General features: G+C 50.8%; 3 protein-coding genes across 3 annotated transcripts; 2 read left to right on the forward strand and 1 right to left on the reverse strand.

Annotated features, from left to right (window-relative positions):
* The first annotated feature begins 273 nt into the window (after nucleotides 1–273).
* LOC128731165 (DNA helicase MCM8-like) lies at nucleotides 274–2,653 on the forward strand. The gene is made up of 5 exons (XM_053824269.1): nucleotides 274–280; nucleotides 347–457; nucleotides 517–977; nucleotides 1,320–2,091; nucleotides 2,157–2,653. Exons 1-5 carry the CDS (start codon nucleotides 274–276, stop codon nucleotides 2,651–2,653), a joined length of 1,848 nt encoding a protein of 615 aa, XP_053680244.1.
* A 597-nt stretch (nucleotides 2,654–3,250) lies between these two features.
* LOC128730937 (DNA helicase MCM8) lies at nucleotides 3,251–5,873 on the forward strand. The gene is made up of 3 exons (XM_053824029.1): nucleotides 3,251–3,554; nucleotides 3,623–5,293; nucleotides 5,356–5,873. Exons 1-3 carry the CDS (start codon nucleotides 3,251–3,253, stop codon nucleotides 5,862–5,864), a joined length of 2,484 nt encoding a protein of 827 aa, XP_053680004.1. The 3' UTR covers nucleotides 5,865–5,873.
* A 136-nt stretch (nucleotides 5,874–6,009) lies between these two features.
* On the reverse strand, nucleotides 6,010–15,410 carry LOC128731175 (putative epidermal cell surface receptor). Its single transcript, XM_053824280.1, has 9 exons — nucleotides 15,302–15,410; nucleotides 13,095–13,933; nucleotides 10,488–10,695; nucleotides 9,287–10,156; nucleotides 8,253–9,050; nucleotides 7,118–8,009; nucleotides 6,868–7,043; nucleotides 6,579–6,803; nucleotides 6,010–6,509 (listed from the first exon to the last, which is right to left on the reverse strand). The coding sequence occupies exons 1-9, from the start codon at nucleotides 15,408–15,410 to the stop codon at nucleotides 6,502–6,504; spliced, it is 4,125 nt and encodes a 1,374-aa protein (XP_053680255.1). The 3' UTR covers nucleotides 6,010–6,501.
* Nucleotides 15,411–24,197: the final 8,787 nt, after the last annotated feature.

Here is a 24,197-nt window from a genome sequence, read left to right on the forward strand (position 1 = left end):
CGTATTCCACTGCGATCGGCACGAGCACAAGGAACACAGATCGGAGATCGCATGTTTACGTCGATGGAAAGCTGCAGCTAGGAACCAAGTAACCTGGCCTTGCTACCAAACCGTATTTAGTCAACAAGAGAGAGAGAGAGAAGGAAAGAGAGAAAGAAAGAGAAAGCAACTTGAAAAACGCACATTGCTCGCAAAAGGTCAACGTAATATGTTTGTCAAATTCTACAACGAACATAGTAGACAGTGTTAGATTGAAATAGTTTCTTGTGCAAAATGGAAGGTAAAAACTCACTTTTCCCAAATCGGGAACATCACGTAAGTTGTCGTTTAAAGAATTACCGTGCAGCTCCATCGAAACTTGGCATTGAACCGAAGAGCGATGGCTTTTCGTTTTCTAGTAGCCTTGAGCAACCGTTGCAAGAACATAACAGCTGGAAACTATACTTTCCGCTCAAAGGTAATTGCCGTACTTCACTGAATTGCACCGTTCTGCTTGATTACGACCTTTTTTCGTAGATTATTGTTCATCTCGTGATACGCTGATACACGTTCGCGCCATCGAAAGACACTACACGGATTATTGGCAAGAATATTCACCCGCAGAAGCCGAACGAAAAAGAAGCTTCGAGTTTAAGCTTCACCTCGCCAAGCAGGACATAAATATACGAGACGGCTGGTCGACATTTGAGGCCGATCTACGAGCATTTCCGGAGTATGCGATATCCTGCCTAGGGTTTGCGATGCACCGCACAATAATGGCGCATCGTAACACTAATGGAATGCCGTTCAGGCGAGTTGAATCCATGATCCATCCCTTATTGAAACCCATCGGCCCGAAGCTACCAATACAGGCAATCGGAAAAGCTCACCTAGGAAAACTAGTGACGTTAAGGGGATTGATAATTAGCATCTCTGAGCCGTTTGTGTCCAATGCCTGGAGTGCATACAGATGCAAACTGTGCAACAATCGCACAATCGTACCTCACCCGAACGAAAACGAGAAAGAATGTTTCGTGACAGGACCATGCACATGCTGTGGCAGTTGTTATCAGATGGAACATTACCGAGAATCCGTCTTTCGTGGGGCTGAGAATCTTCAAAAATTTACGATTCAAAGCTCTATGCAACCAACTCGCTTACCAAAGATCGCAGCTTATGCACCTGAGCCTATTTCCAATTCGTTGCTTCCAGGAGATGACGTCTCTTTGGCGTGTATTGCAGAAGTCTGGATGGATGAAGGTATAGGTGTTTCGGTGCCTACAATCATTTTGCGAGTACTCTCTGCACAAAGTTGTAAAAATGAGTCCCGTGCAAGGCAGTTGGAGCAATTTAGTGCCGCCGACATAGAAACCTTAAGAGAAATTCGATCCGATCCGAGCCTTTTTAAGATTCTGGTGCATTCCCTGTGTCCACAGGTGGTAGGATTGGAATCCATCAAAGCCGGTCTGCTGTTGGCGTTATTCAGTAATAGCTGGGATACGCACGTAATTATAGCTGGAGGTGAAAAAACTACTGCTCAACAACTACTGCGCAGCTGCGCCAATCTCTCACCAAGAGGCATTCTAGTGACAGAGCAATGTTCCAAGCTTGGTTTATCGTTTGAGCGGATGAGCGATGGGATGAAATATTTAGAAGCGGGCTCCGTTGTCCTTGCGGATATGGGAGTTTTCTGTATAGACGCCATTGACAAACACATCGATATAGAAGCTTTGGCAAAAATATTATCCGATGAAAAGGCCAACGTAATGGAAAGCAAAACTCAAGTGTCTTCTGGAACGGCTTGTGTTCCAGTCCGTACCACTTTGCTGGCATCAGTCCAACCGATAGGAGGTGCATTTGACGAAAGCAAACCGTTTTTCGAAAATTTTTCAGTGCCCCGAGAATTTTTCGAGAGTCTAGCGCTGGTCTTTTTACTGGCTGATACCGTCGATGCGAACGACGAACTTGTGTGTCCAAGAGGTGTACGGTTGAATCCAGAAAACGTATCAAGCAATAAATGCAGCGTGGAAATTCCGTTGGTACGACAGTTAAAGCTACACGCAGAGGACAATTTAGACTTGCTACCCACTGAATTGTTCCGCAAATACATCGGTAAGATTTTTTTGGTATCTGAAGATATATGAAAATACAATTATTCTCACATTTCTGGCTTGTAGAATACGCTCGACTACAGTGCCAACCAGAGTTCACAGAGGCATCATCTACACTTCTGGAAAATTTCTTCTCTCAAATGTATTCCATGCCGCAATGCTTGCACATGGTGCATAGTTCAAAAATTTCACAAATCCAAAACATGGTACGCTCAAGAGCAAGGATAGGTCTCTGTTCTGAAATCTCTTGCGAACACGTTATGGACACTATCAGAATTATAAGCCGTAGCTGGTACGATAAATACGACACGGACGATCGTCCTGCTACGGTAAAAGTATCGGTTAAAAAAGGAGCAGCTAAGGCGTCTGACATTCGGAAATATTTAGACGCGCTACGCAGCAAATCTCTCACGCTGAATACGAAAGAATTTTCAACTACTGATTTAAACAGCATAGTGAATGAGTTGGGTCTACCCGGCGTTGCAGACGAAGTCATTGAAAAATTGAACATGCAAGGATATTTGCTTAAAAAAAATGCCAGATGTTATAAATTGCTCGCCTAATAAAACAGTAATGTATCATGCTGCCAAACTTTTCAGTTTAACTAAATTACGATCTAAGCATTTTGTACTATAATAAATACGAGAAAAATTTACTATCTATATCTATACGATCTGATCGAATTGTATTTTGTTTCGGCGAGTATTTTTAAATATAACTTCAATTAAGGTACACAACTGTCGCTCTACTCAGCTATTTGACAACTGAGCAGTACTGTCAAATCGATTGGCAAATGTTTGGGTAAATGCTCGCGCCAAGTTTAAAACGGATAATAAAACATTTGCACGCTGTATGACTCGCAATAATCAAATATCTTGAGTTAAACAGCAATTGAAAACAGACATCTGCATTAAAACTATTTGAGGAAATATTTGAAGTATTATAATCGTTTAAACCTTACCATTTGCTTCATCAAGGTATGCAAGGGTGCTGTTTGGGTTGGTATGTTTATAGACGTTTGTTTATAGTGTTATTAACCAATTTATTTCCATTTACAGATGTTCTGAAAAACAAGATTCTAGTTATTTTTCCTGCTCAAACGCATAAAGATAAAAGAAACGTGTATTGTATGATCGAAACCGTTTGATATACTAGTTCGTATGGCTGAGAATCCAAATGCGAGCAATACTCCATTACAAAACAAAACTAATGGTGGTGTTGGATCATCCAGCCGGCGCGGGAACCCTTCTCGTGGCCGTGCTGGCTATTGGCGAGGGAATTTTAGAGGTTTTCGACATCAAGCCAGTTTGCCACGTGAAAAACCGGTTGGATTCGCACTGCTCCCGGGATTAACAAAAGATACACTTGGATCAACGAGCGGTTCACAAATTACTAGCTATTCAACTAATTTACGAAGTGCCTCGTGTGAGTACGCCGGATGGAAGTTGTATTTCCCAAAGGAAGGTAAGTGTTGTTACTTGGCGAGATATGGTTGAAATTAATGTTTCTTTTTCATCACTATCATATGACAGAATATTCGGCAGGCTCCAAAACAGTTCATCGTGTGAAAGCAATGCAAAAACATTATGGTAACTGTGCAGATCATTATGATCCCATGCAGGTGAAGAGCAGCTGCTGGTTTGAGCTAAAACTGGACGTTTGTGAGGGCGACAGCCAGCTACGCACGCAATGGTGTTCATTCCGGCAAGATTTAACAGACAATCCTGAGCATTCGTTAGCGTGCATTGGACTAGCGATGCACCACCTGCTAATGTGCCAACAACCAGCTGGTGGCAGCACACCGCCCGATGCTAAGTTCTGCCTACAGGTTATAAGGCCTCGAATAGTGGGTTTCGGGCCAGAGGTTTCCATCGCTTCCATCAAAGTCAGCAGTTTCGGAAAGCTGGTTTCCATTCGTGGCACGATCATTCGAGCCGGAGCCTCCCAGATAATGAATACCTGGTGCGCGTTTCGTTGCGCACAGTGTGGAAATGAGCAGGCAGTCTACCAGAAAGATGGCATATACACCACACCGACGTCGTGTCATAGCGGGTGTAAGGCACGCAGTCATTTCGTGCTCTTGCAACAGTCTATTTTCACTCGCATGGAAGCGTATCAAACCATTCGGTTGCAGGAAACGACTCAAGGATCTCGGACGATTTCAGGAAACGTGGCTAAGAACATCGAAATAGAGCTCACACACGAGCTGGTGGATAGCGTGTGCCCGGGAGATGACGTTACCGTGACGGGTATCTTGAAAGCCCGTTCGCAAGATCCGGATGGCACAGCGAAAGCCAGCCTGTACAAGGCATACATGGAGGCTGTTTACGTGCGAAGCAATAAGAACGTGCTGGCCAACTGGAACCGGTTGGCGGAGTTTACCGAGCTGGACATGCAGGCTATACAGGCGATAAAATCGGAACCGTCACCGTTTCGGCTGCTGGTACAATCACTCTGCCCCACCATCTTTGGTCATGAGATCGTAAAAGCTGGTCTTTTGCTGGGTCTCTTGGGCGGGGAAGTTACTTCCAGTCGAACTAGAGCCGAAATTCATGTACTTGTCGTTGGCGATCCGGGCATAGGTAAAAGTCAAATTTTGCAAAGGTGCGCTAACGTTTCTCCCCGGGGCATCTTCGTGTGCGGAACCAATTCCTCTAACGTGGGGCTTACGGTGACGGTACGGACGGAGAAGGGAGTTGGTGCATCACTGGAAGCGGGTGCACTCGTGCTGGCCGATCAAGGCGTTTGCTGTATCGATGAGTTTGATAAGATGTCCAACCACCACGGGCTGCTGGAGGTCATGGAACAACGGTCGGTTAGTGTCGCGAAAGCGGGCGTAATCTGCACGGTACCTGCCCGTACAAGCGTCCTAGCCGCCGCTAACCCTGTCGATGGCCACTACAACAAAGCAAAAACGGTGTCCGAAAACCTGAAACTCCATCCCGCTTTGCTGTCTCGTTTCGATTTGGTTTTTATTCTGCTCGATCGTTCAAACGAACGGACGGACAATCTGCTCACGGCTCACATACAAAAAGTGCACGGTCTTTCAAGATCTACTTCCTCGCAAGCGCAATGGTTTTTCGACGCCACTGGAAGCACCCCGATGGAGGACGATAGAGAATCTCCCCTGGAGGAACGACTCAAACTGCTGCCTGGAGAGAAATTAGATATCCTTCCAGCGGAACTCTTACAGAAGTATATAGGTCCGCAAGTCGAACATCACCCAACTTCTGCTGCAAATTTTCAAATTGTGCTCTCTTTCCAGGATACGCACGAAAAAACATCCACCCAAAGCTAACGGCGAAGGCCGCTGAAGAGTTGCGAGATTTTTTCGTTGAATTACGCCGGACACATCATCAAACGGACATGATTCCCGTTACCACCCGCCAGCTAGAGGGACTGATTCGATTAACCCAGGCGCGGGCCAAAATCGATCTGTCATCGGAAGCGACGGTCAGCCACGTGCGCGACGTGCTGGCCATCTTGCGACAGAGTATGTTGGACGTGTTTAGCACTGATGAGGGCGATCTGCAGTTCTCGCGGCTATCAAACGGCAGTGGCACCAGCAAGTCATCGATGGTGAGGAAGTTCGTGCGTGTGCTAACGTCACGATCCGCAGTAAAGGGCTCCACGCTTTATTCGATGGCTGATTTACGCGAAGCAATGGTAGCTGGTGGTATAAGCGCTAATTGCAGCGAACTGATCGACACCATGAACGTGCAGGGTTTTTTGCTCAAGAAAGGACGCGATTGCTACAAGTTCGTAGCAGATTGATGATCGAAAACGTATCTCGTTAAAGAGCGTGTGCGTAACACTTATGATCGGAGTTAAAACTGAAGTAAACTTTATTTATGTACATAACCTCTACAGAAGTTGGCCCTATGAATGCAGTTACTCTAACCTACTCGCTCAAATTATACTCTTCCTTTTTACTGCCCTGGTTCGGGAGTTTCAATGCCAACTCAAGAACTGCGCAGCTCCACGAGAGACGTTAGCTAATCGATCTATTTGCTACTGATTGTATGTACATGTTGCATTTTTAGCAATGTTTGCTCACCGTCCGCTCCAACTGATCCAGACTGCTCGTCGGCGTATCTACACATCAGAGTTATGGCTACATAAAAAAAAGGAAAACGCCTTGGGATCTCGTACATTCTACCGGCCTAGCTTATAGGAGGCTAATATGCCATTGGGCGATCACTCCAATCTTCCCTTCTCCCTAACGGACGGATTATCGTTCTACTATGTACACCGGAAGATCGCAAACCCTGAACGTGATCATTGTAGCACGTCGGCGGACTCATAAATAAATATAAAAAAAACACTTCACTAGCTGCCACTACATGTGACCCAGGCGGCATCCCAATGCGCCACACTCGTCACAGCAAGCATCATGTCCAACATGCTCACATCATAGATCTGGAAAAAATAGAAATTCCACGTGTTTAGCCCATACGCTATCGCTTCCCACCTCGCACTAGCACTTACTCATGGTTTCCTGTTGAATTTCGACTTTGTAGCTAGGATTGTCGTACGCCGCGTCGTTCTTTCGGGGCGGCGTTATGGTAGCACTCTGCACACGTCGCCTCGTTAAAATGAGCAGCAGTATTAGCGTAGACATCACGGCCAATGCTGCAATGACGGCGACCACCACCAGTGGGCCGTAGTAGTCTCCATTCACGGCACCGGCTGCACCCGCGGCAGCAAGTTTATCTAGCGAGACGGATGCATCAGGCATTAGGATTTAAACCTGGTAACCACTGCGGCGGCAACTAACCTGTCTTTCCTGGCACAGACGGACCACCGGGCTTGGTGATGAAGTTGACTACGTTGCTCTTCTTAATGCTACCGTTGGTGAGGTACATCTCAAGCCACAACCTGTACCGAGTTCCGGGCTTTAGGTCGGCTATAAGCGTACCCGTCGTGGAGTCATGTTTAGCCACCTTGAACACACTATCGGGAGGAAAAGCAACAATCAAGCATTAGCGTGTGGGGAAATTCTAGTTTAGCATGCTTCTTCCTCGTACCTTGAATCTTCCTTCCCGCTATCGCTCTGGTAGATCGCTCGGTAAATGTTGATGTACTTGTCCTCAGGGTAGGGCACACCCAACCAGCTCACCTCGACGCTGGTGGCTTTGATCTTGCTGGCGTTCACCACCACTTCGAATCCGTACACGTCGATCCGCTCGGCGGTGGTGATCGGTAGCATGTCACCAGCCCGCACCTCTTCACCGTGACCCGGAAACGGTATGAAGAAAATGCCCACCTCGTAACGCGTTTGTGGCTGCAAACCCTCCACGGTGTATTCACTCAACGCCCGGTGGATGAGTGGGGTCGCATGGTACACGACACTGTCGATCTCACGGTACCGTAGCTGTATACCGTCCACGTAATCGAGCTCCTCATCATCCAGCTTGCGCCATGCGATCTTCGCCCAAGTCGCGTTCACCTCGGCAGCTCGCAGCTCCGGATCCTGGATGATCTCCTTGAGAAAGTTCGTTGGGTGGCTCATGTGCGGGAAGTGTCCGGAACCGATCACGGGTGGTGGCGTGATCACGCGATCCGAGGGCGTACGGACGGTGTAGATCTGACTAGACGGTTGCGAGTTGACGTCTCGCAGGATAAGCGTGATCTTCACGCGATACTCCGTGTTGGCGTTCAGTCCTGGCAGCTCGAACTCGAGCTGTGGTGTCGCGATCAGATCGTCCGGTGGTGCGAACACCTGCGATTGCCATGTGGCGGTGTCGTTGTTGCGAGTGCGCGTGTATCGCAGTTCAACGCGACCATGCAGTCCCACGTACACCTGCGGCACGAGGAAAATGACACGCACAGTGTTCGCATCGATCGCGTCCAGGGCGAGCACTTTCAGGTCGACTTGCAGTCCGGAGAACGCTAGCCCACCAGCGGGTGTGCCGGCACCTGTCGAAAGAGGGCAGATATTGTCGTTAGTGTTGAATGGGTCCGGTGTTGTTTTTTATTTTTTTTTTGACCCAAAGCCGCAAAGGATGCGTCTCCAAACATAGGCATGCGGATTAGTCACTTAAGCGGAAGCATCAGATCGGACGGGATATTATGGCATGGAAAAGCGTGAAGGAAAAATGCTCTAAGCGAAGCGAGGTGTGTGAGTGAAATGGGTGCGTATCGTAAAAATGGCTAGTGAACCTGCTGGTGCCGACGGTGGTGGATGATGTGGATCGTGCGGTGCCACGCCAATGTCTACGTGCGATGGGTCATGCGAATCCGTACCGTACTGGTTGTAGTTGATGCCGTTGCCCGTCGATGGTTGCGATCCAACCGGCCCAAAGGGCGGCCCATTCGGGAGGCTCTGGCCATGCAACAATGGAGGTCCTTGCGGTGGCAGATTCGGATCTTGCCCGTGGATGTGCTGCAGCAGCTGCTCGATGCGGATGTTGGGCGGTAAACTACCCGGTCCGTTTGGTCCCAGCACGTTCAACAGCTGCTTATCGAGCGCACTCGCCTGATGCTGGCCAGGATGTAGTCCCGGCTGACCGGGTGCCGTCGGAACGGGTTGTCCGGCCGGTTGGACGCCTGCCGAAGCCGGGTGCAGATACGGGTGAAAATCAGCACCGTAGTGGGGCTTGATTTCCGGCCCATAGTACCCGGGCGGACCGGGACGTTGCACACCGAGCGTGGCCGGTTTCATCGCGTCCTCGTAGCTGCCGTAATCGTACTTGCCATCGTCCAGCTCGGGCTCCTCAGGTTGGGCGCCACCGAAGATGTTGTTGAAGTGATCCTTCTTACCGGCGTCCTCCTTGGTGTACTTTTTGTGGGGTTTGTCCTGCGGTACCTTCGGTGGTTTTCCGTCCACCGTCGGGTAGAAGGGCGTCGGTTCCTTCCCGGGCGCGTCCGGTGGGGGTTTCGCGTCCGTGCGAGGCGGTTTCGTTGGCAGGAATTGCCCGATCGTGCCCGGCATAAGCAGCGGCTTCAACACGTCGTTGCCTGTCGAAGGACGAACCGTACCGGGTGACAATGGGGACAAAAGGACAAAAATGGGAACGCGTGCAGGCAGATTCGGTGCGAATGATCACAATCACGAGTGAGGTAGGAGTGTGGAATGAATGACATGGGTGAGTGAATAACAGAACAAACGATCAACACAGACAACACATACGCATACGCCGAGCTAAGGCAAAATGGACAGATCGGAACCGCAACGCGGAACCGGTGACACTTACCGCTGGCCAGACCGTTATCGGTGTTGACACTGCAAGTCCAGTGCTGGCAGCATTCTTCACCCGGAATCGGCATCAACCGGGCGTTCCGTGGGCTACACGGTAGATGAGAAGGTGGCGTCGCTGGCACGGCAGGACACGCCGGTCGACATTCGACGATGCCGGTATCACAGTAACAGTGCTGCTCGCAACCCGTCAAATTGCTCGGTATATCCGACCAGTTATCGAAGAACTGACCCTTATACTCGCACGTCCCATTGTCGATGCAACGCATCCGCTCCGGGCAACAGCGGGGTGCGATCGCACGGAATGTGGCCGGATCCGGACCCCACTTGAGGCAGTGCGGATCCAGCACGTCCAACCCAAACTCAGACGGGCACTCGATCTTCGCACAGTGCACACCAGCCTCCGTACACAGACACAGCGCGTTGCACTCGTCGTGGAACTGATCATTCAGCTGGTACGTGCGGCCTTTGAACTCACATCCGGTGGACCGGTGGTCAGCTTCCGGTCCGGGTGTTTTTCCATCCCGTTCCGGCACCACCGTCGTCGAAGGTGACGATGAAGATGAAGCCGGTGCCATCATCATCATCACACCGCTGCTCTGCTCGTGGTCGTCCAGCGTGACATCGCAGAACTCGCGCTTACAGCAAGGATCGTGTGGGTCAGGCAGGACGACGCACTGTTCTGGGCGGGTCGAGTTAAGTGGAGCACAGCGTGGAGCACACTCCATCTCACCATCGCTGTTGCAGGTACAGATCTGCTCGCAACCGATCTCCATCCGTTCGTTGATGTCGTACGAGCGGTTCTTGTAGATGCAGCTCGTCACGATCGCCTTGGCCGTGGTCGGTTCCTCCGAGACGGGCGTCGGTTCTGTGGGGGAAAATGGCAGGAAAATGGTCGTCACTTTCAAGCCCGTGCAAGTGCAGGTCCGTATGCAAAGCACACTCGTGCGATCGAGCGAACATTCGTAACCGGGCAGGATGATGTAAGCTTGCAAAGCTTGCACGTATTTCGCGTTCACGCAACCGATGGCGGACGCGATCGATGCTGGGGCGGGGGTCGTCTTATTTCCGCGTTATCTTTCTCTCTTTCTCGTGTTTTTCGGCATTCAACCTGGCGGATGAAGTGCTCCGGTTCGATTGCTGCACCACCCGATTCGGGCGATTGGTCGTTGGATAAGACCGCGGAAAGGCACACTTACCGACACGTCCATCGGTGAACCGCTCTGAAGGGCAGATTAGCGTGGCACAGCACTCGTCCGTTTTGGAGGGATTCTCGTAGCAACCGGCTGCCAGGGCCGTTTTGCCGCGTTTTACGAATGGCCGGCCGCAACGGGCCTCGCAGCGCCATTTGCCGTCCTCCTCGCAGTGGCACCGTTCGTCGCAACCCTTGTCCACGGTGGCGTTGGTCTGCAAGAGGAGAAGAGTAATGAAACAACCGTGTGAGGGTGCTTGCCGCCCGTTAAGTAAAGCTCCCGAATGCAACGCGCGTGGAAAATGGGCCTCGCTTTTCCCGCCACGAAACACGAATCGCGATCGCGCCTGCTGCAGAAAGTGATAGTTGTTTTGAAGTGCCCGAATTCGGTGCCTTCTCCGGTGATGTTGTTCTGGTGTTGCGATCGCAACGTGACGCGTGCTCTCCCTTTCTTTCTCTCTCTCTCTGTCTGCACCTAGTTGATCTCTGGAAGGCTTTTGGAGGCTCAAGATGGCGTGAAGAAGTCGAACCGAGATGGGATTCGGGTGCATAAATAAACGCCGCCAAACATCCCACGCGACCGGTTTGAATGTGGTTCGATTGTTGACAGAAAAGATCGCGCGGCACAAAACGATCGAGCCGCGGGCAACAACGAACAAGCAAAAAAAAATGGCTCCACGTTGAATGTAGGTTAAGTGCTTCTTCATGCTTCGTCGTGCTTCGGCGTGCAGGTGAGCGTGTCGAACGGTTCTTTGGTGCGCGTTTTCCCAACTCCGGACCAGGCAAGTGAACGATCTTACATGTAGAACATCTCAAATTTAAGCGCGATGGGGCTGATCGGAGTGGGGCAAAAGCGTTGAATATTCGCTCCCCATCGAGTTCCCATCAAGACAAGACGCTTTTCAAACAAAACGAACTAAGCGATGCCATTACACGACGCTCGCCAATCGACATGGGAACTTTGGGTAAGGTACTCCTCTAATGAAGTCCCCGAATGGTAACGATGAATAATCGATCGTTCTGCCTCTGAACTATGGATGATTCTCACGATATTGGAGCACTCATGATGGCGGCATTGGGTCTTCTCAAATCTCACGATTGGCTCGGATCTTGTTGCGATCGTCCCGGATGCTTTTGCTTGCCATTCTCGCAACAGCTATTGATGAGGTTTCTTCAGTTAGATAATTCGTCAACTAACCAATGCAGAGTTCATAGCCGTTACATAGTGTTAAGGATGAAAAAAGAAACTCCTAACTCTACCCTGCCAGATGGCTACTTTGTGTCAACTAAATCATTCACGCGTTTCAAATGAGAAGACTATTTCCGCTTGTGGTTGTGCGTTAGATAAAAAAATGAGGCTTAGGCTTTCGTTTTTTTTCTGATTAAAACACATAAACGGGTAACGCCAAAAATGAGCAGCTCCGTTCTATGCTGTGAGCTCATGGTGGAATAGCCACGGTGGTGATTGTTCGTATCCACCGTTCCATGACAAATGGTGGTGAAATGGAAAATAAAAGAAAAAACGCTACTATCAAACTGGTTGCCTAATCGCTGTTAACCCACAAAAATACCGGTGCGTACCTTCGCCGCAGAATGAGCTATTCCTCAGCTGTTTCCCTTCGGAAGCACCACGTTCTTGGATTCGATCTTCCCCGACGCCTTGGTTTAAGGTGTGGTTCTCATGGCTATTCGGCGGTTCACTAGCGTGCGAAACTGATACGCCAGCTTGTAGGGCTTCCCCTAGGTCCTAAGGTTTGCTAAACAGCGAAGCACATGAAAAAAAACCACCATGGCTTCGCCCTACAGCGAGTTCAAGGACAGCGAGTACCTGCACCGGCTCGGTACCTCTTGGGGCGCGATTAAACCGCCCGTTCCGATTTTACGAGTGCGCGGTTGCATGCGTGCGCAACAATCTCGGCACGCAAGGGCACGCAGATTAGCTCGGTGCCTTTTGTGCCCTTCCTAATGTGACCCAGTTTTTTGCGCGGCAATTGACGTCCCCTTTCGCGCGTTGCCACGATCGAACACCGCGCGTTGCGTTCCATTTGTTCGCGCAGCATTTTGCACGCGGATGCGCACCGGTGAGGGCACGTTGCGTAAGGAGGCTGCCACCCCGAGTGTGACGGAATGCTGGAAGGGCTCTTACACCGCGTACGATCGGTCGGGGTTGTTTAGAGCACCGCCAACGATGGCGTGTGACTCTTTCGGAACGTGTCACTGCGAGTGGTTTGGAGCGATTTCGGACGGCCCAGAATGTTCGTTGCAGTTTTGCTATGGTGAAAGGTGAATTTAACACCACAAAGCACGCCACGGATGATGTGCTGCGATTCACACACCCCCACATCCCTCACAAACACACACACACACAAGAGCAGCATAAACGTGACGACCTAATTAGAATGGGAAACGCGCGCCATCATGCGCGTGCATTCTAACGAGTTGCGCCATCGGTGAAAAACGGCGTCCGCTAATAGCACACACGCCACACTGACAAGCTCGTAAAACGGTGGCTCATTTCGTGCGGAAGCTTTCGTAACTTCCGGTGGGCCACTTTCATCGCTCGGTTAAGCAGCCTGGGTTCTAGTGCGCTAAAAACTCCCCCCTTAAGGCTTACCTTATACTCGACACCGTTGAAAATGCACTCGCCGGGGGTTGGCATTTCCATCGATTTTCCCTCAGTCGAGGTGTCCTGGCCCGACATCTTAGCCCCCTCCGCCTCGTCCGTCGATTCCATGCTGACGTCACTGAGGTCATCGAACGCACCCGGTGGTTTTGTGGGCTTTTCCGCCGAGGGTTCACCCATCGAGGGCCCAACCGTGGTGACGAGGTTAGGCGCCGTGACGAAGTTGATCGGTTCGTTCGGTCCAAAACTGATCGCTCGGCCGCGCACTTCCGCCGACGCACGCACGTCGCTCATCTTGAGCAGCTCCTCGGACGAGCTTTCGCCGCTTGGCAGGAAGTGGTTCAGGATCGAGGGCGGATTCTCGCCCGCTCGATCGTTCGCTTCCTCTGCGGGTGATTTGACGTGCAGAATAACCGGTTTGGCGTCGTGGGCCACATTCGGCGAAACGGTGGACTCCAACTCCGGGACCTTCGTTGTGACCGGGTGCTGTTGGCTTTCCACGGGTGTGCTGACGTTTGATGGCACCGTGGGACGTGCCGAATCACCAGTGACGAGCTCAGACGGTGGGTTGAATTCCAGTGCAGGGTCAGCGGTCGATGAATCCACCGCCACTCGTGAGTCAACAGCAACCGCAACCTCATGGTGGACCTTCAACGGTGGTTCGGGAGTTGCGCTTTCGTCACCTTTCGCGACCAGGGGTAACACTTCGAGCGACTGGGGCGCGATTGACGTCGTCGTCGACTCTGAGGGCTCTATCGACGATCCGCTTTTGCTGCTGGCGGCATCACCGACCGTCGTGGGATCGGTGTTGGGTTGGCTCGTTGTTGGCACTGGGAAAAGAGAGAGAGAGAGAGAGATAGAGAGAGAGAGAGAGAGAGAGAGAAAAGCGAGATGTTAGCACCGTGAGATGTGATGGCCTACATTCACCGTCTTTGCTATGAACGCACACACGGCGATCGTAGCAGAGTTGCTTCGATCGTACGCTTTCCTCGAGCCGGCATCGACACCAGCGTGGTATCGATAGCATTCACCTAATCTGTCACTCTAGGGGTTCATCATTCGACGCAAGCACCGGGCCCAATTGCACCCGGTGCAAATTAACTTGTTCCCATCCGGGGGCACCTGCCTGGTCGTCCCGGGCTCTAATGGGAAAGTTGCCTTGTTTTCGCCCGGTTTTAGTCAACAAATGGCGGTACGCCACCATCCGTACCGGTTCTTACTCGATGGTGGACTTTCCCTTCGCAACCACGCGAAAGGTGCTACCGGGAGTTTTCTACCCGCGGACAGACGAAACCAGACCAACGCTGACCGTCAATGAGGCCTCGTTTGGTACGTGATTGCTTCATTAACGGATGGCGCGATTGGTAAACCTGACGAACGGTACGGTCATCAACAGTTCAGTCTACCTATCAAGGTTGCATTCGGTTGTTTACCGACGCGTGTTCTAGGTCCAACCCGGAAATCGCGTGTCGCCACGGGTTTGGGAAGTCGATCAACCTCCAATAGTACGTATAAGTAAAGCATAACATATTTATATGGAGCTAGTTAAAGAAAATTCCAATCAACCGTTCTCGGTGGTTCGGGACGTTTCCCTACTCATCGTGATGCCACCGTAATTAGGTTCGTGTATACTCTTTTTTTCCCTCTCTTTCTCGCGTGCGTTTTGTTTTCATTCGATTCGAGGGCACACGAGCCAAGAAAGGGTTTCCCAGGGCTACCATTGCGCGTGTGCCTCGCAAACTCACGGCCATTGGCTTGATTTGGATCGCCGACAGACCGAACCTGTGTTACGACGTGTGCTCGTAATGATGTTTGGGGCTTTTTGGGCCATCGCTCTGTCATGCTGTGGTGATGGGTACAGGATGAGAGCCAGAAAACACTGATGGGAGTTGTAATTTGATTTGATCGATCATTAGATTGGAGCGGCTCGATCGCGCCACCCGGTCACCGGATTTTGTAACGTTCGTTTCGTTTTGTTCTCGCTTCGTGACGGTATGGAAGTTTCGTGATGTTTTCCTGAGGCTAGTATCTTTTGGCTGTGTCTATGCCAAACCTTTCACACAGGTTTGGTTACAAGAAAGCTAGCAAGCCTATCTTGCGTTTGATTCATGTTAAAACACACCCTACCCAATTGTTAAGGGGTGTTTGTTTTCCAATCCTTAACGTATTTTAATGTGTGCAAAGTGTTATCAACCTACCTACTGTATCCTGTGCCAGTGCGGACCAGCTCAGCACGCACAATCCTATTAGCAGCACTAGACGGCCTTTGAACGGACGGCCCATGTGGGCCATTTGTTTACGCATCATCTCGCACGATCACTCGGGGCAGTTTAGCGGAGAATTACAATTAACACTCGCCACAATTCGCAAGAGCCACTAGCTCCACAGCACTGCACTTGCTACGGCTGGAATCGGTTCAATGATCATTAAAATTGATTGGTTTTCCGTTTATTTTTTCCTTCACTCCAACCTTCCACAGGTTCACTCCCGTCGCTGTAATTCGATCATCATCGGCTTATAGCCGCACTGACCGATGGAACACACTCGGTGAAGAGAAACACTTTCCGCGAAACTAACGATCGATCGAGCGATATATATATTTTTTTTATTCAATTTACCACTTGGTCTGCCTACTGGCGCGTAGATTTTCGCTTTCTCACGCACTTCTGTTTTTCTCATACGGAGTAAAAAAATCACACACACACACACCACAGCACGCACGTAATTTTCACAGCCTACTGTTGCACGATTGTCATTTCTTCCATTGTGGTCAAGCGCTTCGAGGCCGCACTTGGATGGAGTTTTCCTTCGGTGCTTTCAATTCGGTGACCGCCACCATTCAGCCGTTGTTGGGATGATTTTTTGGCCTTCCTGTGTGTGGTACGGAGAGTGAGAAGAAGAGAGAGAGAGAGAGGGGGGGGGGAGAGAAAAGCGTTGTTAAAAAACTGTACAAGAAGTGTGATTTTCACGCGAGATGAAGCTTAAATTAATGAAAGAAGCAAAAAAAAAAGAAATGATGAAAAGCACCGGGTGGGAAATAAACGAAACCGAAAGCCACGGTGCTAAGTTATTAGCATTCTTCGTTGGTGTTTTTTGTTTTCCTCTCTTCCCCACAATTGCCTCACATTTCCACAAAAGCCCATTCCCGGACACCACCCGGGCGCACACGATTGTGTGCTCTGGTCGCTTTGGGAGCCAATTTAAATTTCAATCGTAATTATTTCAAAGGCACTGCATCTTTTTGGGGTTTTATTCGTCGCCGAGAGCTTTCCCGCAAAACCGGAAGAATTGTTTGCTTCCACCGCCGGTTTCGCTTTCTTCGGCTATGCCCCAGGGAGCGTTCCATCGGGTCCAATAATCCGCAACATCCCGTGAAACTGCGTGCCCGCGAGCCGGTAAAGTTTCACTTTCACGCTCAAGGCGATGATTTTGCACGATTCGGGTGTAATAAAAATATCCACCGTCAACTACAGCTAACGGGTTTCGCGTGTCCGCGAGTGAAGCAAAGCACAAAAACAAAAATCCACCCTACCACGGCTGAGGGGTTGCGATCCGTCTCGACGACACGGCATGACTGACCGGATGGACGTGGTTGGGTCATCAAAACGAAATCATAGCCAGCACGAGCTAGCTGCAACAGGATAGACACGGTGATGCGTCATCACCGACGAGCTGAGATGGCCTCCCGTGTCGCGGGCGGTCATTTTTTTTTGCCTCTGTTTGCCTGATCAAGGAGATCGGAGAAACCCCACCAATTCCGCCATTGCCGTGGTCGCGGAAATAAAGCACGTAATTCGAGCTTTTCAGATCGGACCCGATGAGGCAACCGCCTAACTGCGCTCCCTGTGCGCAATTTATGAGCGTTCGATGAGTAATGCAATCATTCTAAGCTACCGGTGACGGTGGGCCTGTTGCGTTGCGTAATCGGATCGATTGCAATTATTTGCATTCCGCACGCGTGGTACGCTACCGCGGCACGATGGCGTTTAGTGGCCTGCTCGGCGAACCATCGCCCACGCAACACGGCGCAAACAATGTATTCAGGTCAGCGGAGATGAGCTGAGCAAAACGCCACACCGAGCGCCGAGCTTGGTGTGGTGAAAAACAAAAGAAAAAGCCCCGTGCCTCGGCGGGGCCCATCTCAGAGACTTCTTTCTCTGATTGAGCGTCATTGATTTATTACTCATTTGCACATAATGGCCACCCCGAGGGAAGAGGTGGGTATGAACGAAGAAGAGGAAGATGATGAAGAAGCAAAAAAAAACATGAAGAACTCAGCCAGCGAACGTTAGAAAGATGTTCGAGTCTCACTGGGAAGCGCCTTTTACCGTGACGCCAAGCCTTTCGTTCGGGGGGTTCGTTGCGTCCGGCGGCATTGATGTCTATTGTTCCGTCAAGGCCGGTACCGCGTGGTGAGTAAACGACAATTGATTCCTGCTCGTTGCGTCTTCGTGTTGTCATTGCACGGAGTGTGAGTTTGTACTTTTTTTTTAGAAATCGTTTAATTTCGTCCCGATTTCATCACCTTCATCCCACACTCGGCGTTGCGATTGATTACAGCAATATGGACAGCAAAATTAGCGCTCTACTTCAGACGATATACATGCTGCGCTGGATTTTAGCATAAAACTTGTCGGGTTGACAATGACCCAATTTAACCATTCACAGCAGCTAAACGTGCAGCAGCTTGGTGCAACGATGCCATCGCGAGAACGAGTAATTCTATTCGATTTCCAGCATAAAGGCGCACAGACCGCAAAGTGCAGCAGTTGCGCTGGCACGTTTGCCAACCGCGGGGTTTGACATTTAGCGGGGCTGAAAATGTCGACGGGTGCTCATCGCCGCCGTGGCTATGTACCAGTTTCAACCACGATCGATTGCCGGCCGGGATGAGCATGCTGGACAGGGAAATTAGCGGCGACGACGATTTACGTCGTGGACGAACCAAACGGGTTTTGTGCCTCAAACCACCGAACACCGTCTGGTGATCATCGCCGAAGGTCTCTCCTTCGCTCAGAATCATAAATTGTCGATGCTCGCCCCGTGCCTTACTGTCCGTTGTAGCCCCCAAGGCGTAACGTAGGCTTGAATCGCTTGGTGGGAAAAACTCTCGATCGTACGATCTAGCGCTTCCCAGCGATCCCCAGCGCAAGCAAACGAAACAAAGCAACGATCTGCGTTCGACGCGCCACAGTTTTCCTTTCGGGCATTATTGTTTTTTGGGAAAGAAAATTGGACGGATCAACTGAAAGCCTTCCGCCATAATTACGGATTTTCAACCGGAACGTTCCAGCAGGCGCGGGAAAGCGACGGCGATCGTTAGGGAAATATGATCCCCCGGTGCGACCGGTGGGAAATGTTGCGAGATAGCGGAAAACGCAGTGAAACAAACCGTCAATCTCGATCATCAGATCCTCCACCTCTCTCACTCTCTCCCTTTCTCTTCCTCAACACTACAGACCGGGAAATTGATCGCAATAGTAATAATATAAAACACGATCTACCGGCTGGCCAGTTTGACCCGCGCGGATAAGGTATCCTCGTTTTGCGTGTTGATCGAACCCTCGGGCTACTGCTGTTCGGCGTCGGTGCAGGGAAACTCAATCAACCCACCGGTCGCAGACACCGGGCGCAAAGAAAGGTGAAATATTACCGCAGCCCAATAAAAGTCCGAACACAAACGGGTTTGCGTTACGAAAGCGACCGCCCGGAATCGGAGCCCACGCCGCCAGAGAAAGGGCGCATGGAAAAGTGAAACGACCGGGCATTGCGTGCCGTTCGTTCGACACCGTTTCGCAAAAGCGGGCTCCTTATGAAGGTGGTGGCCTTTCGCTCGTTCTACGCTGCCGGTGCAGGGTTGAAATGTTTTTCGCAAAACCCACACCCGGAATCATCCCATCGGTCGGTCGCCGACACGTCGTTATCTAACGACTGCAATCCAGGTGCACCTAGGTGCATAGGTGGAGCCATTCGGCGGGAAACGCACGTAAACCGAACTGCCATCGAAGGTGTCCGCTTTTGCGAAGGACCTGTCACGCTGCCGACTGGGTGGCGTAATGGAAGAACGAACGATTTCTTTCACTCTCTTGTACGGGTGTGACTGTCAATCATCTCTTAGCATTCGCTTGATCCTCAGAAAGAGATGCATAATTGATTTATTAACCCGCGTATCCGGGCTGGCTCGAGCGGAACCTTCGGCAATTCCCAGTGAATCATCGCGCCACAGCTCGCCGTATTCGGTCCGTCGTCCTCGAAACCGGGCCCTGATCCGACATCCGTATTTGTGCACCCAAATTGCGGTCGAACTTGGATGGGGGTTAAATCACGCCCGCGAGCTGCGGTAGCCTTGAGGATTATGGATATGGGGTGCATACGCAAATTGGCAATCACCACCTTCGCAATGCCACGGTGGAACAGTCTCGTCGATGACCGTTGGTCAAATATTGTACGATAGTTTTCACAGGGAGAGAGAGAGAGAGAGATAAAAAAAAGTGACACCGGAAAGAGAAAGTGTCCACCTCAGCCCTGTGGACGGATGTTGGTTTTGCTCTCGGTTTCCGATTTCTCCGTCACTTTCGCGTTACCAGCCCATGTCCATCGGTGGCCACACCCGGTCCCGGTTGGCTTAACCGAATGGCATTATCGGTCATCCGATCGGAGCCGGTTTGATGCACGGGTGTTGTTTGATTTATGGTCCCGCGTGCCCAGCAAGGGCAAGGTGCAAATTTCATTAAAATGCCCCATCGCATTCCAGCCGGAGCAAAAGCAAGCAAACGAACGCAAAGCAAAAAAAAAACCACCGATCAACAACCAAACCAAGCAGCTCCGGACGCCGGAAAGTGACATCACGGTGGCATTCCCCCCTAGGGGCCACATCTCAGCGTCACATTCGACCGTGGCATTCCCTGCCTTCGATGAGATAATGCATAATGCAACGGCCTCGCGAGCAAGTCATCGGTTGCAGGGAAAATTCCGTCCTCATCTCGGCGACCGACGGTTAAAAATTCATCGTTCGCACTACAGCTCCGGCTGCAGCGAGGCGAGAAACACACGAAAAAAAAACCGAACGCTTTCGGTCAAGGAACGAGAACGAGAAAGCGAATCTCACCTCTGGCCAGGACAGAAACGTTGGTATGGAAAGAGTCAACAGTGAGTTGAAGCACCGGAACCACGCGAACAGAATGAATACAAAAAAAAAACCTCCCGACAAAACCGCGCCAGAATCAGGCACCGAACGCGCGATGGCAAACAACAACCGCACAAAGCGCTGGAAATTAAAACGAAATGCCGCACCATCCGAGTCCGGGGGTCCTCCCTTGGGGCACGAAATCCCGAAAACCGGTTCCGCAGGCATCTGCCCGGCGGAGAAGCAGCGTTTTATGACCGTCCAAGGGTGGCGTGGGTCTCAGCGAAGGAGACGACGACTCTGCGTGCCGTGTGTCTTCATTTTTTTCGTCTTCCTCTGACCGGTTGGTTGTGCGGAAAAAATTCGGTCAAAAAAGGTTCCAACGCCCGGATTCACCCCGGAGTCAGGTTGTTTGGTGTGGTGTGGTCATCGCGTCGTTTTTCGACCAGTGGAAGCCTCCATCGGGAGGTTTTCCTGCGTCTGGGTGCCGTCATCGTTTCTCTCACCTTTGCGCAGGAATACACCGATTCCTAGAAGGCAGCTCGGATGGGTCTATTTGGAGTGTAGATTTTTGTTTTTACTGCCGTGTGATCTGCTCCGTTACAACGATTTAGTGAAGGGAGGTTGAAGGGAACGACAGAAAAGCAGAACAAAAAGGGACGTACAAATCGACAAGCGATCTTGTGATCATTTCAAAACGATCCTCATCTAGATGATGTTCGAGTGGCTTCATTTGTTTTTCTCATTTTTATTATAGAACCGGGCTAACGACTGCTCACCAAAGCACTCACATGACCGAAAACATGCTCAAATGAAAAACCCCCCTTCGATGAAAGCGGAACCATACGGAGCGTGAATCAGTGCCTGACCTCGAGACAGGATTCAACTGCCATCGAGAACTTTGCACTCGTCATTCGCGAGTCCCGGAAATCGCGCAAAATCGCATGCGGGCGAAACAACAACCGGCGAGCAATGGTTTAACCATCATTTTCCTCCCCACAATTTCCGGTCGCGTCGTACGAAAGCCGCATTAATTAGTTAATTTAGGCAATTGTTTATCGTTCATCATCCGCGCGGTTGGCCCATAGAATGCACTTACAGAGAGAAGAAAACAAAAACCCCCAACACCGGGACAGGAACCATCCGCCGGCGCATTGTTGTGGCCGCAGTGTGTCTTGAATAATTTTATTCAATTTCGACCCCACCGGGGAGTGGCCGTTGCCAACTCGTACCTAACTCGGCGCTGACGACAACGACAACGATGCCGCTGGCAGAACGGCGTCCACAAAAACGCTATTGACCGCTTCCGGCGTTGATTTGTACGCTTTGTTTTTTATTATCGCACCCGCCGCGGCTCAGACCATGGAACCAGTGGGTCTGAATCACGGCCCGACGTGGCGGAGATGCGCGAGCAGACGCTCGTGTCTTAACAAGTGTCTCACCAAGGGCCCGGTCAGTGGTTGGAAGGTTCATTTTGAACCCGAACCAAGGCTTCGGTTTACGCTCGATGATGGAAAAATGGATTGAACGAATTGATTTGCACCATTTCACCCACGGGGGCGGTGAACTTTCGCCATGGGGTGGGGTTTTCCTTGATTTTCCATCAAGAAATGACCGTCTGCGCCCTGTTGCCGGCACGTCTACGGTCGTGCGCCGACACCGCTGGGGCCGTGTTTCTAGAAATCAATTACCGAACGCAACAAAAACCGAAACACCACCGCAACATAACGCGTTCATAAAATCCGCAAAGCGTGTGTGCGAAAATAAATGTATAAAAGAGTAAAAAAAAATCCTACACCCAACCTCATGTAACATGCACTGGGAAACCGACTCGGCGGCCGGCTGACCATTACATGAACTTCGGCGGGCCGTATTCATTAGCCGGTTAAATTACGCCCCGGTTTTAATGCCTGGGCCCGCGTCCAATTAGCTTTAAGCGTTCGCGCGTGGACTTAAACGTCGTTAGATAAGCACACCGGGTTGAAGCTGTCCTGGCTCCTGTGGGTGTCCAGCGAACAATTGTCCCCTGCGTATCGTTCTCTTTACGTACCATTAGTCTTGTTATGTTTTAAAGCGAAAATGAGTAAATGGTGCTCAAACACCTCCCGATACACGACTCATCGCCTGAACGAGCATGCGGTACTGATCGATGACGATCGCGGCCGTGTCAGGCGTGAGCCGAGGGAAAACGTTTTTCCTCGCCATCGCCACGCCTGCGTTCCTGTGCGGAATTTCACCCATGTGTGTGGCCCACGGAAAACCGGACCGGATGGTCGTGATAAGGAGAAAACCTACCAACCGCAAAGTGAAACGCCGGACCATCACGGGCAGCATCACGGTTGGAAAAGTAATGTTGAGAGAGTGAGAGAGAAACGGCACAACCAAAACAGGCCATCGAATGGTGGGCTGAGCCGCTTTTCGATCTGTTGCCGATGGAAAGTGAATTGGTTTTACCCAGCCGCCTTTTTCCGACGACACTTTGGCCACCCTCTGGGAAAGCTCAGGAAAGGGCGTGCGACAAGATGCACCCAATGTGATCTCAGGGTTCAAAGTCGTTTAACCAAACGCTCAATGTCGAGTCCCATGATTTAGTGTCGAATCTTTTACACACACACTCAGCTTCGAGAACAACAGGTGGGAAAAGCTCGCCCGTCCATGGTGCCAGTCGCTTCCCGGTTCACGTTGACGAATCCCGGGAAATGAAAGCTCACCCATGGTGCGGCCACGGATGCTGTCGAGCGAACGGGCCGCAGGTTTCTTACCTTTTGGCGACGCGATGCTGTGGAATGTTCCGTGCGCGGTCTCTCGAACCAGTGCTGCACGCGCAACACGAACGCCGGATTTGGTTGTGGTCGTGCGCGCTTTCGCCCTCCACCGGTTCTGGCGCTTTCTTTCGTTTTCTCTTTCTTTCGAGGCCCAAACGGCCACACGGTGCACTGATTGCACCGTCACACTGCGACCGAGTGCAGTCGCACCGTCCACTACCGCGGATTACACACGTGGCCGATAGCCAGCTCCTGTGCTACTTCGGGAAGCTCCTGCCCAAGGACGATCGCGCACCAACACCAGTACACGAGCACACGCGAGGGATGATGATCACGGATGGAATCGAATCGGAACACTCAGCGCCTCAGGGCTTTTTGAAACGTGCACACGCGACGGACGAACGCGCACAACCGACGCGAACGACGAACAAATCTCATCTCACTGGCTCTATGCTCGCTGGCAAGCGCTTTACTCGCGTCGTTCGGGCGCGCTGGTGGGAGGATCCGTGGGCGTCGGGAGGGTGGTAGCACACGTTGTTGGGTGGGTGCAGGGTGATGAGGTGGCTCGTGCCGGAACCGGTTTTGATTCATTAGCGCAGCGCGAACGAGACGATCGCGCACGTCGGAACACGTGGTAGACAGGGACGGTTGGTCGGCGAGCGACAGAGAGAAGAGAAATTCCCGCCGAAGCTTGATCCGGTGGAGAAAATGTGGAAAATGAGAGAGAGAGAAAGAGAGAGAGAGAGAGAGCGAGGGAGATAAAGAGCATAAACATGTTGCGCCGTCACAGCATGAAATCTGTAGGCTTTGGGCTGAAGCCAATGCGATGTGCGTGTGTGTGAACAGCATGCGCAAGTAAAAAGCCCAAATAAACGCCGGACGATGTAAACAAAGAGGACAATAATCAAATGTATTATTGTTTTGTGAAAAGATGCATATTAGCGTGACGCAAGTGTCAGTGAATGATGTATGCACAATATATCAAACCTCACGAACGGTTTCTAAATACATCGTGTAAAAACAGATTTTTCATCTTCAATTGTAAGAATATTGTTTGACCATATAAAGGTATGAGTTACTTGAAACTGTACGAATGTATTGCATTAAATTTTTCTCTAAACTATGTTGGTCATGTTAACCATCACTAACATATTTTATGCTTCTGACGCATGACGTCACAGTAGCGCAACTGATCCTTGTACA

This window comes from Anopheles nili, chromosome 2 (genome assembly GCF_943737925.1).
Source record: "Anopheles nili chromosome 2, idAnoNiliSN_F5_01, whole genome shotgun sequence".
Taxonomy (NCBI): Eukaryota; Metazoa; Arthropoda; class Insecta; order Diptera; family Culicidae; genus Anopheles; species Anopheles nili.

Bases quoted from the DNA above. Each gene is read 5' to 3' on its own strand.
- LOC128731165 (XM_053824269.1), top strand. The intron at 458-516 runs GTAATTGCCGTA...CTTTTTTCGTAG, and splicing joins ACTATACTTTCCGCTCAAAG to ATTATTGTTCATCTCGTGAT. The intron at 2,092-2,156 runs GTAAGATTTTTT...TCTGGCTTGTAG, and splicing joins ATTGTTCCGCAAATACATCG to AATACGCTCGACTACAGTGC.
- LOC128730937 (XM_053824029.1), top strand. From the start codon at position 3,251: ATGGCTGAGAATCCAAATGCGAGCAATACTCCATTACAAAACAAAACT. The intron at 3,555-3,622 runs GTAAGTGTTGTT...ATCATATGACAG, and splicing joins GTTGTATTTCCCAAAGGAAG to AATATTCGGCAGGCTCCAAA. The intron at 5,294-5,355 runs GTCCGCAAGTCG...CTCTCTTTCCAG, and splicing joins ACTCTTACAGAAGTATATAG to GATACGCACGAAAAAACATC.
- LOC128731175 (XM_053824280.1), bottom strand. From the start codon at position 15,410: ATGATGCGTAAACAAATGGCCCACATGGGCCGTCCGTTCAAAGGCCGT. The intron at 7,044-7,117 runs GTACGAGGAAGA...TCCTCCCGATAG, and splicing joins AGCGGGAAGGAAGATTCAAG to TGTGTTCAAGGTGGCTAAAC. The intron at 6,804-6,867 runs GTTAGTTGCCGC...CCGTCTCGCTAG, and splicing joins GTCTGTGCCAGGAAAGACAG to ATAAACTTGCTGCCGCGGGT.